The following is a 16,051-nucleotide window of genomic DNA, read 5'->3' as shown; positions in this document are numbered from 1 at the left end:
AACTGTTCCCAAAAAGTTTTTTGTTTATACTTATCTGCATCGGGGTAGAAACACTGGTATTGCAGAATTCGAATACGAATGACCAATGGAAGTGTTGCTTTTGGCATGTTGCCGAAAACAGCACCCATTCGTGCTTTGCCGAAAGCGAGGGTGACAAGGCAAAGAAAACACGACTTAATGGTTTCCGATAGACTTTCTGATAAAAACTGTATTTGTCTATGACAAAAAAGACATAGGAAATGTTAAGTGCTGAGGGGGAGGACAATTTAATTATAGCTCTAAAGCAGTTTGATTGTAGCAAGAGATTTTTCATATATATCACGGAAAAGTAATCCTGATATTTCGGGTCGTAGTAAGCGCCTAGGAATATTTAAATACTATAAAATGGTTACACGCGGTGATAAATTTTACAAATAATAAAATTTGAAGCTTATGCGAATTTTGTTTTCCCCACCGGCTAGACGCGATTGTCGTGCGTGGTCTCGCTTATTATTCTGGGCATTGCCAGGGTCGTTCTAATTAAAAAGTGTGTCTTTCGAAACGAACTATTTTTTTTTTTTTAATTTAATTTTTTTAAAATTTAATTTTAGGCAACAAGAGGAGAAAACGCGCGGTGTGATTGGTCAATTTTTCGGGCTGTATTTCACCCTAATAGCTTACTAACTTCGTTTTCTTGGTCCGCACTGTAAGTTGCAGATCCCCGTTTTTTCCCGTTGATTTATGGCCCAAGTGCGAAAAAACCCAGTCCATAACTTACAGTAGGGACTCGAACAAGGTTTTAGTGTAAGGGGTATATGTACATGGCCTTGTTGCTATGGAGACAGACGTACATGAACTTGCAGCTCAACCCTGTGTGAGGCTGTGTGCCTGGTTACCAAGTGGACGCCTGATACAAATTTTCAAGTCTGTTGACAAGACAAGATGGTTCGAAGTAAGGAAAACAAATTTACTGCTGAAACAATACAGTATTTTCTGTTTAGTTTTAATTATTAAGAACCTATTATTTTTACTCTCTAAAACAGTAACAGAAGATCTTCTTCGAAAACGAGCCGAACACAATAACTGCGAGATATTTTCTCTGGAAGAGATCTCACTTCATCAACAAGAAATTGAGAGGTAAGCTTAGTTCTTGAATAAGTTTAAACTTTATCGTTTTTTTTTTATTGTTTTGATGGTTGGATTTTTATAGTGATCTAAGATAGACTTTCTTTCTTTCAATTTATTCCAGGATTGAAGTTTTGGATAAACTGTGTAGAGATCTTAAAATTCTTTACTTGCAGAGCAACCTTATACCAAAGATAGGCAAGTTGTATTATGAAAATCTCTTTATGCATGCATGCTGAAAAACCTGTCCCCATTGAGCTCAACCTGTATAAATGTATCTTTTCAGGCCTGGCCTCAAAAATCCACAGACTTTCTTACTAGAACCAGTGGGTGTAGGGGAGCATTTGAAAATGGTAGACAGTCACCGCCAACTCCACCCCCACTCTGTCCCCAGCCTTAGTATTCTTTGTAAAGGGCTATAGAATGGTAAAATTCGAGACTCACTGAAACGCTGAGACTCTCATTTAAAATCCAAGACCGAGATTTGACTATTTTTTTTTCAAATCCAGGCCTGAGACAATGCAATTAAAAAATCCAACAGTGAGACTCTTTGAAATCGGCCTTGCTCTTTTTTAACTCGTGAATGCGCGCATGCGCAATGAACGAGTTATAGCAATAGCTGACTCTCGACTTGGTCGATCAGTCGATCAGTCGATCAGTCGATCAGTCGATCAGTCGGTTTTGTCGTTAACTTTCGGGCGTGCGCAGTGAATGAGTTTTAAATTCAATTAGTGGAAAAAAACACGCGAACATTTGTTGTTCATGGCGCATCAGGAAATTCTTATTCAATATGTAGAGAATAATTTGACGATCATTTAGTGCAAGAATGGCGATTTTTCGTTCAATCTGAGCAAAGTTTCAAGTTTTTTCAGTTTTTCAGAAAGTCCGGGGTCGTAAACTCAATTAGTGAAAAAAAAAACGTGAAAATTTGTTTCACGACGCGTCAGAATTCTCTCATTCATTCTGTAGAGAATAATTTGACAATCATTTTAGTGTAAGAATGGGGATTTTTCGTTGAATCTGAGCAAAGTTATAGGATTTTTTCGTTTTTTTCTACGAAGTGCGGTTTCTTTCAAGAATTAAAAATAATTTAATTTAAAAATAATTTAATTAAAAAATAATTTAATTTGTCAGTTTTCACGCGAAAGCGGAACGTGCCATGTCACGCATCATTGACGTCGTAAACAAAATTATGCAAATTTCTGGTGAAATGAACACTTTTAAGATCTTGTCAGCTTTCATAGAGGTTTCAAAGGGAAAAAATGTTTCATTTTCGAAATTTACAACTGGTAATTTATGGGAAAGCAAAAGGACGCGGTCGATAAATAATTCTTATTTAGCAAGAGCTTGTCATAGTTCATTATTTTTACTTGAGGATTGCGTGGACTGAACTCCAAAGGAAAAATTTCACGCATTTATGTCGGGCATGAATCGTAATGCGATACTTTGTTGAACATATTTCCCTTTGTGAGATCGGCTTGCCCTACAGTAATTTTGTAATTTTAATTCCCAAAAAAACTTCACTTGCCCATCGGGCAAGTGATGGTTAGAATCCACTAGCCCGATCGCGAAATCCAGTAGCCGCGGACTATCACACGAATTTGCATGACGTAGCTGCACATGGCGTGCTCCTATAAACTTTGAATAAAAAAAACACGTGATATTTTTTAATCGGCGCATCAGAATAATCGGCTTATTCAATCTGTACAGAATAATTTGACAATCATTTTAATAGTACAAGAATGGTCATTTTTCGTTACATAATCGGGCAAAGATATAATTTCTTTTAGCTTTTGAGGAAGTTTCCGTAGCCGTCTAAATTGCAATTACTATGTGTCATCTGCATTCACGAGTTGGCTCACAGGAGCCTTTGATTTAGGTATAATATGGCAAATTATAATATTTATGAGTAGAATTTATCCAAGCCTACATGTTTCACAGCCTGTGCCATTGCGATGTTGAGCTGCTTTTCACTATTCTTTGTTTTGTTGTTGTTTTATGATGGTCATTCAACTTGGCTTGTGAGATTCCAAGATTGAAAATCCAAAATACAAGATTCCAAGACCCACTTTATTTTTACAAGCTCAAGATTCTGAGACTCTAGTTTGAGACACCGAGATATTGAAAAATTGAAAATTTGCCCAAGACCCATCATTTTTCAAGGACCATTCTATACAGCCCCTTTTTAAATAACTGCTCCTAGTTTTACCTCCATGTTATTAAGTATTAAGTATTAAGTATGAGTCCCTTCCCCTCCCCCTCCCCCCCCCCCACACACACACCCATCCTCCCAGGTTGTGTAGTGCATCTAAAGTGTTGAATAGATGTTTCTCCCATAACTGGACTATGGCATGTCCATCACCTACAGCTGTAGGTGTTAATAGAGAAAGGCAAAGTAAGTAAGTAAAGAATTTTGCGCAATGGAATTAATGTGATGGAATATTTTAAGCCTGGTGAGTAAGTGAGAATGTTGCAGCTCAGTGATAGAGCATCCAAACTAGTAATTGGAAGGTCTTAAATTTGACTCCTGATAGTAGCACTCAGGTTTTTTTTCCGAGTATGCCTGTGTCACTTTCTGATTAAAGAATTTTGTTATTGACTTAAGTATCTAATTTTTTCTTGATTCCTTTTCCAGAAAATGTGGGTAGACTGAAAAAACTTGAATATCTCAATTTAGCACTGAATAACGTAACAAAGGTTGAAAATTTGGAAGGTAAGGAAACTCACAAGTGATATCAAACATACAGTGGTCAGATTCAGTGCACATTGTAAGTTTAAGTCTGATGTTTTTTTTTTTACTGCTTTTCTTAGGCTGTGAGTCTTTACAAAAGCTGGATCTTACAGTTAATTTTGTTGGGGAACTCACAAGTATTGAATCACTCAGGGGAAATTACCATTTCAGAGAACTGTGAGTTTATATAATTTTGACTTGTTATGGAGCGGTTTTCAATGGAGTATTGTAAAACTCAGACCAATGAAAATAATAACTTGGGCCAATCACAGTAGATGCAAACAGCGCAATTTATTTGCAAAATCACGTTTCTAACATTACTTACAGTACAGGCTAAATTCATCACTAGACAATACAATATTCGACCTACAATACAGTGCTTACTGGTTACTTATACATGTACTACTAACAATATAAGACTCTACTTTCAATTCAATACATACAACTAAGGGTTACATGGTAGAAGTACAATGTAAATAACAAAAGGCTTAACACGCAGGTGGCTTAAGAAAGAAATAGAATAAAGTAACAAAAAGTAGGAAAGCAGTAAAAAAAAGAATGAATTTTGTTACTGGAAAAAAATTGTGTGTTTTCGCTAATTTAAATTAATTTTAATTTTCCCATTTTTCAACTTTCCATTGTAAGATTAGCGCTGACTTCAACTCTAGAATATTTGGGAGTTTTTAAGACATTTTACATGAGTAGTAATATTTATTAGTTCGTACAGTAAGGATCTGAAATTTTTGGGTGATGTTTGAGTTTGTATGCGGGGGAGGATCATAGTCTTAGCGCAACAAGTCAATCACAGTTTGAAGCAAATACATGCAACTATAGCCAACTGTAGGAAAATGCATATAGAAGAGAAACAATAAGATTTGGTTCTTCTTCTCATTGGTTGGGAAGTGGTACAAGTTTTGCTTCTGAATCACTGTTAATAAAAGCAAAACTGAAGCAAGTGTGAATTATTACTTTCTATACGCAATTGAAAACTGCTCTATTTGGTTTTAATGCCACGGAGTGATTAAAATTAAATTAATTGCTAGAAAAATAGGGTCAGGGATTCCTATTTCTATGGTAAAATGTATATGCTATTGTTCTGGCTATACAGATATCTCACAGGGAACCCATGCACGGAGTATGAAGGCTACAGGGAATATGTTATTGCTACACTGGATAATTTACAGTCTCTTGATGGAAAAGAGATTGAAAAATCTGAGAGGATTTTGGCAAAACAGGTAAGAATCAGCACAATGTAGGTGTTGTAATGTGTAGTTCCAGAGGGGCAACCAGCACTGTTTGCAAGGTCCAACATTAGAGAGCTTAATTACAGACGTTCATGAGCCATAGACGGCAACCTGAAGTCAAATGTTTCCTTTTTGGTGTGGTTTTACTCCTTACCACGGACGGGAAAAGCTCTTGTTGATGACTGTGGCTTGACATTACAAATGCAATGGTGTGAAAACACTCCAAAAAGGGAAAAATTCAATTTTCAGTCGTTGTTCGTGGCTCAAAGATGTCTGTGGTTAAGTTCCCTATCGTTGGTCAGGAGCACAAAATAACGCACAACAAAACAATGCACCTAGCTCATAGACACAAAAAACAATGGCACTGCAAGTTATCTGGGTCCAATAAAAATAAATAAAGCTTAAAAAAGGTGAAGGCCTACTGGTTCCAGAAGATATCCACCCCTCCCCCACCCCTCCCCCTCCACACACAGACACACGGAAGGGACTGGACATTCCAGGAGAGTGGGTGGGGGGAGGAGGGGGGTGAGGTCTCGAAAACCAGAGAAAAGTATGAAGCTAAATAAGAATTTCCTGAGGAATGAGGTCTTGGAAAAAAATCCTTTCTTTGGAGGGGGAGGTATGAATTCAAAATCAAAAAGTTTCACAGCATAGGTGTATTAAAAATGCTGAGAAAAGTTCAAATCTTTCCAAAGGATTATGAGAAGATTAGAAACAAGATAATTTGTCAAGAAAAAGAGTATGCCAAGAAAAGGGTAAGTACATGGATCAAAAAGGAATGTCTTGCAAATTGAGTTCTCAATATTTTGTATGGGCTTGTGCTGGGTCACACTTGTCTAGATCAAGCAAATTCAATTATCATTGATTATTTTTGTGTGAAAAAAAAAATAAATAAAAATAAAATCTCCGAAACCTGGAGGTTTCAGGATTTTGGCTGGGAACACTTAAATCAACTTGCGTTTCTTGATAATAGACTGTATTCATATTCTCGGTATTGAACTGGAACTAGCTTGCACACGAGGCTTATGCGGGGAAATCTTTTCACATGCAAATAGTTTCTAATATATTCCCCCACAAGAGCCTCCATTGCAAGCTCGATCCAGTTCAATACCGAGAATACGAATATGGTCCATTCTACTTGCAATTGGTGATAGTTGGCAAGGGGCAAATCCCCCTTGATGCTTGATGAACATAATTATATGATATCAGTTGTAGGAACTTTCAAGAAAGTTCTGCAATAATTATTATTTACTATATGAGAGTTGGAAGCTTGTATGCTTGAATGTATTTTTGGACTTGTTTCTAAACTGGTAATTATATAGTTGCAGTGTATTTGACATTTACTGTCTTCATTTTAGGAAAAAGAAAAACAGGATGCTGCAAAGGGAAAAGCACTTGACAAAGAACATTTGGAAAAGGAAGCTGAGAGTGAAAATTCTACAGAATCTTTCAGGTGGGATTGAGGTTTATTAACATGAGCCACCTTGAGTTCTAAATTTGTTGTGATTTATGTTCAAACATTTGGAAAAGGAAGCCGAGGGTGGAAATTCAACAGAATCTTTCAGGTGGGATTGAGATTTATTAACATGAGCCACCTTGAGTTCTAAATTTGTTGTGATTTACGTTCAAACATTTGAAAAAGGAAGCTGAGAGTGATAATTCTACAAAATCTTACAGGTGGGATTGAGGTTTATTAACATAGGCCACCTTGAGTTCTAAATTTGTTGTGATTTATGTTCAAACATTTGGAAATTAGGAAGCTGAGAGTGAAAATTCTACAAAATCTTACAGGTGGGATTGAGGTTTATTAACCTGAGCCACCTTGAGTTCTAAATTTGTTGTGATTTACGTCAAGAGATACAATAGTTGTGTGCTCAGTGACGGCTGACCTTTTGATTGGAAATGAGTCTGGAGTTGACTTTGTTTTGATACAAACCTTACTGCTTTTCTTATGTGAACACAAACTAGCATCAGATGGGAACAACATGATTTTCTTGTGAAAAGCTCTGAGGTTTGTTCATAACAATTTAGTTAACTCCAGCTTCACTTCCATTGAAAGGCCTGGATCAGACAGGCACACAACTGTGCCATTGAAGACTTTCAACAGCAATGTAGTGTTCCTTAGTGTCACAGTACTGAATGATGTACATGAGAACAGCTATAGAACTGCTATATTTGTTCCAGTTAGGCAAGGAACGCAAACACCATGCCATGGTCATAAAGGTGTCCATTATATAAACAGGAACTCAGACTGTTAATTTATCTTAAGGTTACCGTGTACCTTCAGGGGTGGCTTCAGTTAAACGGATATAGCCCCTCTCAGTTACATCACAGATACCCAAAACCCTATATCAAATTAAAGCTTAGAGAACTGGGTATTCAAATATTTCATTGCTTTTCCAAGAAAATAAATTCCCAGGTTTTCTGTAAAGTCGGAACTTGAAGGTCCAGGTCATCGTTCAAGAGTTCCAACTCAATGCGATTTTTATATTTTGGAAGTTTGTTTTTTTTCTCCAGTTCAGGATCCCAAAAGCTTAAAAAGGCGTCGGTGTTTTTCTTAATTGGATTTTGTTCAAAAGTTACAAAACATTTTCAAAACTGCGAGAAAACCATGCGGAGTGAACACATGGAAATGGCTTTCAAGGAAAGAATTCATAGAATTATCGAATTCCCCGACACATTTTTGTTGGTTATATATTACAGTGTATATTTTTCTAGCATCTGGCCAAATTTTACCGAAATCGGCCAAATCGTTGTTGAGTTGTAACTCTTGAAAGTGTCCCCTGCAAGCGAAAATTAAAATTTGAGAAAACAGCGCTTGAAAAAAATTCTCGCTACACAAACAAGTACCGCCCCCTAACGCATTTATGGAAAATTAGCCAATCATTTTGCAAGCTACTTTTTCTTCCGGTCACCTCCTGTGAAAATTTTCTCGCAGTTTTTCACGTACTCGCATTCCAGAGTAATCAACTCCTTCACCATTTTGTTGGATATCTGCGGTGTTTGTTGTACGCGCACGTCGATTTTGTAATCTGCAATGATTATGGGAAAAACAAAATGGGGACCGAAGCTGACCTCATCAAGCAAAGCTGTTGGGCCAAAGCAGAAGCAGCTGAGGAGGGTAAAATTGTCAGCACTACGGAATTATCGGGGAACCACTGTAACCGCATGTATTGTCTCAGTCAAAACGAAAATTCTTGCTGCTCTTCAGTTGAAAAGCTGGCAAATAAATCTATTCAAGCGAAATATTGTTTAGAATAGCGAAGTTTCAAAATTGCTTATTAATGAAAGTTCGGGTGAAAATTCGCTCTTGAATGAACGTCCCAAATTGTTAATGCTGCAAATAGGAAACAAGTATCTGTTTGACGCTTGAAAGAAAACATTTAAACAGAACCGTTTAAAAGAGCTGACTCTGTTTAACGCTTTGGAAATTACCGTAATACAGTAAGTCTTTGTGAAAACGCTACAAGCAAAAGCGGCGGCTTTCCCTTTACTAGCTATCTTATAGCGACGGGCGACGTAAGAAAAGATCAAGACATAGGACATGATTCTTAGCGTTATTTTTCAATTGCTTTTTTGTTTTGTTTCCGCTTGCCAAGACTTGTAAGTTTTACGTACCCGAACACAAGTGATCTGATAACGTTCAGCCGCAAATAAAAAAAGGAAGCTCATGAAGCGTGATTCACGGACTCACGAATTGAAACATTAACAAGCGCGTCTCCAAATATTCAGGTAGCTTAAAGCTTTTGTCTTCTTTTATGTCAGTGTCGCACTCGAACAAACGCAAGTTCTTCCACTAAATACAGGATATTCGAAGTGCGAGAACGTGAGGGATTCAAGACTATAGAAAGACGGTTCGCACAAATATCGCAACGGGTGGTTACACCGGCAGTAATATGCTGTCAATCAAAGTAAAATATAACTTCTGGTGGAAATCGCTTACATCCCAATTTCTCGGCAAATACTCACTCTTTTTCGAAAATCCTTTTTTTGTTTGTAAGAACTTACTGGGAAGTTTATTTTTATCTAGAAAATGAAAATCAAAAAATTTTCTCTCTGAAGGTAGACGAAGATAGACATAAATCTGGAGACCGGGAGATATGGCTCAAAATCTGGAGATTATAGACATAAATCTGGAGACCGGGAGATACAGTTCAAAATCTTGAGACTTCTGGATTATCCGGGAGAGTTGACAGGGCTGCAATAGTAGGCACCGTCCTTAAGTTTTGTCTGACAAATTAACATCCTGGACCCCTTTCATGGATACAGGCCCTCTCAAATCTCCAGAGTTGGCTGATTGGACCCTTGTCAGCCAATGTCTGTCTAGAGAATAAATCCACCTGAATGTGAATTTACTATTCACATCATGGATGACTCTTGTATTGCCTCAATAAGTTCTAAAATAAATACAAGCGATAGCAATGTTGAAAGACGTTTTGATGACTCCATGACATTCAACATTGCTAGTGCTTGTTTTTACCGGCATTTTTATTGTTCATTGAAAACCTCTGTTATTAGGGTAAAGTTCTAATAACTATTTACAAATTAATATGTTTTAAAACTTAATGCTAGTAGCATATTTAAATATAATTTTTAAGTATTTAAACATGAGTTGAAACTTAATATCTAATAGTCATTTGAAGTATTAAATTATTCATTGTCTGGTTTGTCAAACTTAAAGTGACAGCAATAAAATCAAGACAGAGAAGGAAGAAGAAGAAGAAGAGAAAAGGTATTTTAATGCCACCTTCTCAATAGCCTTCAGGGGTTGGGGTCGCTAATGTGCATTAGCCAGCAAGCCTGAGCCTCCTGTGTGCAGGCCAAGGCCATTTTTGCGAGCCCCTGATATTTTCCGCCAAAACTTTAAAAAAATGGACGCAATGCCCTTTATGGTCTTGGTTACATTAAGATCTACTGTAGTAGTTACACTCTTATTTAATATTTAACAGCTCCCAATTATTCACAATTGTGTGAAAACTGTATTATTTTCAGAATTATGAGATATTCTGACTTGTTTATTCTCTCTTGCCGATCCAATGAAACTTCACAGCCAAACCAAAAATATATCACTTTATGCACCTGTATTCTTACCTTTTCTTCTTTTCAGAGTGTTGTTCATTATTGGACTCCTCATGAATCAATGAAATTAAAGGAAAAAATATTAAGCTACAATGCATAATTCTTTGACTATAAATCTTTTGGTCATGATATCTAGTATATAAGCAGAAGTAGAACTGAATTGGAGTAATTTCAATTTTAAAGTGAAAACCACGATTTTTGTACTATTATACACCAAAGCTCATCAATAATTGATTACTTCAAGAGAACTTTACAAAAAGAAAAATAGCTTATTTTTCTTTTCACACTGTCAATAATAAATTATTGACATCATACCAAACTAACTGTGAGTCCTATGTATCGTCTATCATCAGAAATTGCTTTTAAATTTAGTGAAACTGTAAATGACTTGATTCTGATGATGGCTTCTGCTCAGGTTGTCAAAACGTCGGTAATGTCATTTCAAACAGTCCCTCCCAGGACTACACTCACTTGGATGATTATGAGATAATAATTTACTTACTTAATTGTAACCATAAAGAACTTGACTTGAAAATCAATTTTTGTTTTTAAAATCATTATGATAAAATGGTTGAGGAAATAGGAAATTATATATGACAGTTGATGAAATAATTTCTTGATTTTCAAGTCAAGTTACTTATAGTTACAGTAATTAAGAATTATTATCTCATAAACATCCAAGTGAGTGTTGTCCTGAGAGGGACTGTTTGAAATGACATAACTTAATAATTATGTTTCGACAACCTGAGCGGAAGCCATCATCAGAGTCAAGTCATTTACAGTTTTCAACAGTATTGTTATAAAGCTGTTAGCTAAACCGTCAAATTCATTATTAAATTATTATTATTCACTCCCAGATATTGGCAGGAAAAAACAGATTTCACTCCAGAGTCAAGAATTGAACTTCACCAACATATCGAGGAAAAACGGAAGCAAAGGGAAAAGGACGATGACGAGTAAGTGAGTGTTACCTGTTCTCCTTAACTGTTGTGCTACTTCTATTTTTTCATTTTATGTTTTTTTCTTATTGCATTTTTATGTTTGTTCATCAGTGGGATGTCATTTTGGAGGCAGGCTGTTTCCTTCTCTTTTTTTCAGACATTTTTGTATTTACTTTTGTTGTTTTGTAGTTGTTGTTGGCATCGTTCTTCGACATATTGTTATAATTTCTTGTACTTCTGCGATGAATTTAATTAATATTAAACTAAATTAAACTAAACCACAGGCTCCCATCCTTACAGAAAATTTTTTTTTTACTAAATAAATAGCCTGCATAGCTGGTGATATTGTCTGTGTGCCAATTAATATAAAATTCGGACGCTGAACCGCCATGAGTGGTGTGAGCTGTGACAAAGAGCGGCACTAGCCGTGAGTAAATTTTAAATCCCTGTTGAAATCCCTGTTCTCTTCACAGGTGTGCCGCTTGTTCGCCCACCTTTTCCCTTTCGCCCAACATCCCACCATGTATGCTGGCTATTAAATAAATGATGTGTCATTAATTGTTGTTGTTACATTGTTATATTTTAGGTTAAATAATTTTAATGTGTTGTTAAGCCCAGTGCACTCACGTTTATGCTCCATACCATTAGGAGACTGGGGAGAAACAAGCCAACAAAAGAAACAAGGTTCTTTACAGATGATGGCCGTGTGCTAAATATAAACCAAGGAAAGTAAGTGATTGTCAAGGCAAACAGAGAGGAACATGCTCAACGTAGAGTGTGGCCTTTCTTCGGATGGATAGTAATTTGACCACCAACATAACCTTAGTTAATAAAAAAATGGAACTAAAACAGCAAAAGAACTAATTAACCCTTTAATGCCCAAAGAAAATGCTGAATTTTTCTAAATATATTTGGTAACAATGAACTGGGAGACGACATGTGATATACCATTTAAAAGGTATTTTCTGGGGTGTGCTACACCCACAGAGATGGAGGAGGTAGCGGATGAGATTGAGAAGTGTCCAAAATGAAAAGAAGTTGTACATATTGGGTATTAACTGCAAACTATAGCTAAATGTGCAACTCTCAGTGTATTGTTTGCTTAAATGCATTTTTCAAAATATCCTTAATAGTAGTAGTAGTAGTGTAGTTATTTATCAAATACATTGTATCACTGATAATTACGTAATTATCATCATGCACAGTTTGTTAGGTAAAAGGTCAGTGTGTTCTTTTGCACATCATAGATGGGACTTTGAGTTCAATGATGACGAGGAAAACAATAGATTTGTCCTGGATTTACCTTGCTTCAAGTAAGTTGAAATTACGAGCTAATCAGTGCGCAAGAATTTTGACAATAACCAGAATGTGTGACAAGTGGAAGGAAAACAGGGTGTGAGCATCTCTAAATGACTGTACTCTTTCTTCCCAGTTCATACGCTGTATATATAATTAATATATATTTTTTTCTTGATGTTCTGGTTCTTTCAGCCCTATGAAAATATTTGGGTTCAAACATAGATCAAGAACTTATTTTAAGTCCTGCTTAAGCTAAAGACACTGTTACAATTGGTAAACCCCGTTTCCATGGCAACCAGCGGATGATACATCTGTTGATTCCTTCACTCCTAGCTAGTTTCATTTTTTTTTTTTTTTTTTTGGGGGGGGGGGGGGGGGTTGCCGAATTTGATGGGGATTTGGTGTTTATCTCTTTTCCATGGGGGTACCCATTAGGGGGTACTTGAGATCGAGGGTTGGTATGTAATCAAAGAACATGATTGGTAACTCAAAACTGGTATCTTTGTTTTCCATTTGTATGTACTCAATGCCTCTTTTTTTTGCAGATACTTGGACACATCTCTCATTGATGTAGATGTACAACCCCTGTACTGTAGAGTGATAGTCAAAGGCAAGGTGAGAGGCACGTCAGGGCACTGCTGGGCCCTGAAAATTTAATTTTGAGGGCCTAGTTGCCGAAAGCATGATTTAACCTACCCAGGGTTAGTGTGAATTTTGGTTTCAGTTTAATTACCAAATATCAGAGAGAAGATTTAATAGACCGGACTTGTGCACCATGCGTGAAAGTTGGCCTGTATGCATCCATAATTACATATTATAATTGGCGGGTATACTTCAATGATTTTTGTCCCAAGGGTGTCCACATGAAGTAAGGGTTAACAGTGTAGTTAAATGTTATATTACAACTAAATTTTTTGCTTACTGGGCCCCTTTGATTCCTAACTGAAGTGTTCTTGTTACATTGTAGGTATTTCAGCTTGCTCTGTCTGAGGAAGTCAACCCTGACTCCAGTTCTGCAAAGAGATCTCAGACAACAGGTCATCTTATCATAGAAATGCCCAAGGTACCATGTGTGTTAGCAGCCAAAAAAATTAGTACTTGTTGTTATCTTGAAAGAAAATAGATGTTATGTTCTAAGCTTGGAGAATAAAACCTTATAATAGATGAATTTTTCATTCAGTAACAGGCATACTCGGAGAAAGAAAATCCTAGTTTTTTCAACAGGAGTCTTTATAAAGTTATAAATTTATGTTTAGACCTTCATCAATCACATTTGGCTTCTTGTTCAGGGCAGTCAGGGTAGCCACAGTCAGTAGGAAAATATATTTTTTCAAGGTCTGGGAAAGCCAGGAAATTTGCATTGTCAGGGCAATTCTAAATTGTAACTCAGAAGTTAGCAAAAAGTCAGGGAAATGTTATTTTTGGCTAGCTTGGTAGGCAGCAGAAGATAGTATGCAGTTAAGCAGGAAGTTGGTTACAAGTATAAAAATGTAGTGCTCAAGGAAGCCAATGACATTTCCTCACATACAGAGAACATTTAGTCAAAGAAAAGAAACAACAAAACTGGAGACCCGATTCAACTGATGAATTCAAGGCTCTGTGCAAAAATACAGCCTTGGAAATGTGAAGAAAATGAGATTTTCCAAATGAACATAGGCCCTTCGCACACCCAACCTCAACCACATTGCATTCACCAATTATCAGAGTACTGGGTATTGCCTAAGAGCTGGTCTGTTCACACTGGTGACAGAATCGGAATTGGAGTTGCAATAATTTATTGGAAGCATAATTAGGAATCTAATCTGTTTTACTGTGAATCAAAAAATGGAGACGGAATTGCAATATTGTAAGCTCAATGGAATCACAATCGTAAGGATCAGAACATTTCCTTTTTCTTTCACTTCCAATCAAGTGTGAACTGGTTGATCGGATTATTGTAGGGGCAAGCTCACTCCCAATCCCTTTACCTGGGATTTAGAATGGAAAACATGGCGGCCTTCCACCATTTTCAATTCTGTAACATGAAAGCAAGGCTTCTTTTTCTGCTTCCATCCTATTGATTTACACAAGTTCAGAAGATTCTTCTGATTCCAACCATGATTCTGATTCCACTTCCGTCAGTACTTGTGATTCAACAATGCCTAATGAGTGCTGCATTTTGTTTCTGTTGAAGGTAAAGCAAGTTGTTAAGCCATTAAATATGGATGTAACAACAACAAGAAGTGCAAGTAATGATGACCAGACACATGATACAAGAGAAGCCCAATCATCTTCAGATCCAAAACAAAACAACAGGTATACTACCAGAGGCAGCAATACTTTTTATTACTGTACAAAAGCTTTCTCTCCCCTGCCCCCAAATATCAGTCTTTTGATACACCAAGTACACTGAACAAGTCCATGGCCTACTGTTACTGTTAGCTCACTTAACTTTAGGTTGAATTCTTGGCTTAGGGTTTTAAAAAGTTTTAATTTCAAGATTTACCCATTTTGAAATGGAAGGCCCTCAGGTAATATCAGTCAGCTTACTCTTAAAACTGAGTTTTTGCTTGGAGAGGTGTCCATCGATTCGTGTCTGTACCCCTGGGGGAGGGGGTACTCCCCATATAAGCTATATATGCAGTCAACTGTCTCATAGTGACCACTTCCTCGTAAGCAACCACCTCCCGTAAGCGACCACTTCGTAAACAACCGATTTTTTTTTTCCTCAGTTAGATACTTTTTCAAGAGCTCTCTCGCAAGCGACCACCACTCAAATTTCTAAAGGGACCGCAACCACTTTTTAGGCCAGAAATTACACATATTCTTTTGTTTTCTGCTTCCAGTAAGCGACCACATGATCGTTAGTAAATCGTTCCTCAGAAGAGAGAAAAGTTCAATTTTTAATGACGCTAACCTGGACTGGTGACAGATAATAACAGTTTACAGACAGAGAAGATGGCTATAATTTATAGATCTGTAGGTTAACGGGAATTGTTACAGTGATCTGTTCCAAAATGTTGTACAAAGCTTCACCAGAAGAATGAATGGATGTGAAAAAATCAGATAAATTAGTTCCATTTGCCTAATTTTATCTGCTAAGGTAATATTTTTATGTAAATTATTAATTAATCAATCAATCCAGTATTAGGCTTATTTTGTTAATCTTTCCCGTAAGCAACCACTTTGTCGTGCCCCAAGGGTGGTCGCTTACGAGAGAGTTGACTGTACTAAGTATGTGCGGCCCCAAAGGGTATGGTTTTTGTGGGGTCTGTACGTGTAGATATTTTGACTGTACAATGATATGTTCTTTTAATTTTTCAGAATACACCACGAAAGACTGGAAATTGAACCAAACACTAACACTGACATGGATTTCAGTAAAATTGTAAAAGATAAAAAAACTGTTAACACAAAATCCACAAAGCAAAAACAAACAGTTAATAGAACTACAGAAACAGAGGAAAGTACTTTTGTGGATGATCCAGATGTCCCACCACTTATATGACAAAATATTAAGTCCTATGGATGGCAAACTCATACCTGTACATATGGAGCAAATTTAATAAACTAATGCAATTTATTGTGCAAATTGTATTTCGTAAAATGATATTCTTGCCATCTGATTTCCTTTGGGAGTTCTTTTTGCATTATACACAAATGGAATTTTCTGG

At 36.7% G+C, this 16,051-nt stretch overlaps 1 protein-coding gene across 2 annotated transcripts; it reads left to right on the top strand.

Annotated features, from left to right (window-relative positions):
- The first annotated feature begins 884 nt into the window (after positions 1 to 884).
- On the top strand, positions 885 to 15,969 carry LOC146458765 (dynein axonemal assembly factor 11-like). 2 transcript variants are annotated; one of them, XM_085090347.1, is made up of 16 exons: positions 885 to 931; positions 1,023 to 1,116; positions 1,229 to 1,302; positions 3,740 to 3,817; positions 3,916 to 4,012; positions 4,944 to 5,070; positions 5,775 to 5,834; positions 6,438 to 6,532; positions 9,761 to 9,811; positions 11,016 to 11,114; positions 11,748 to 11,828; positions 12,347 to 12,412; positions 12,944 to 13,013; positions 13,366 to 13,461; positions 14,572 to 14,693; positions 15,702 to 15,969. In XM_085090347.1, the coding sequence occupies exons 1-16, from the start codon at positions 922 to 924 to the stop codon at positions 15,883 to 15,885; spliced, it is 1,404 nt and encodes a 467-aa protein (XP_084946473.1). In that variant the 5' UTR covers positions 885 to 921; the 3' UTR covers positions 15,886 to 15,969. The 2 variants fall into 2 exon arrangements, with proteins under 2 accessions (XP_084946473.1, XP_084946475.1); XM_085090349.1 differs by having other exon boundaries at positions 919 to 931; positions 9,767 to 9,811.
- Positions 15,970 to 16,051: the final 82 nt, after the last annotated feature.

Source organism: Pavona decussata, unplaced genomic scaffold (assembly GCF_977016875.1).
Source record: "Pavona decussata unplaced genomic scaffold, jaPavDecu1.1 SCAFFOLD_229, whole genome shotgun sequence".
NCBI lineage: Eukaryota > Metazoa > Cnidaria > Anthozoa > Scleractinia > Agariciidae > Pavona > Pavona decussata.
The sequence above is the reverse complement of the archived record's forward strand: the minus strand, read 5'-3'. Positions and strand labels throughout refer to the sequence as shown.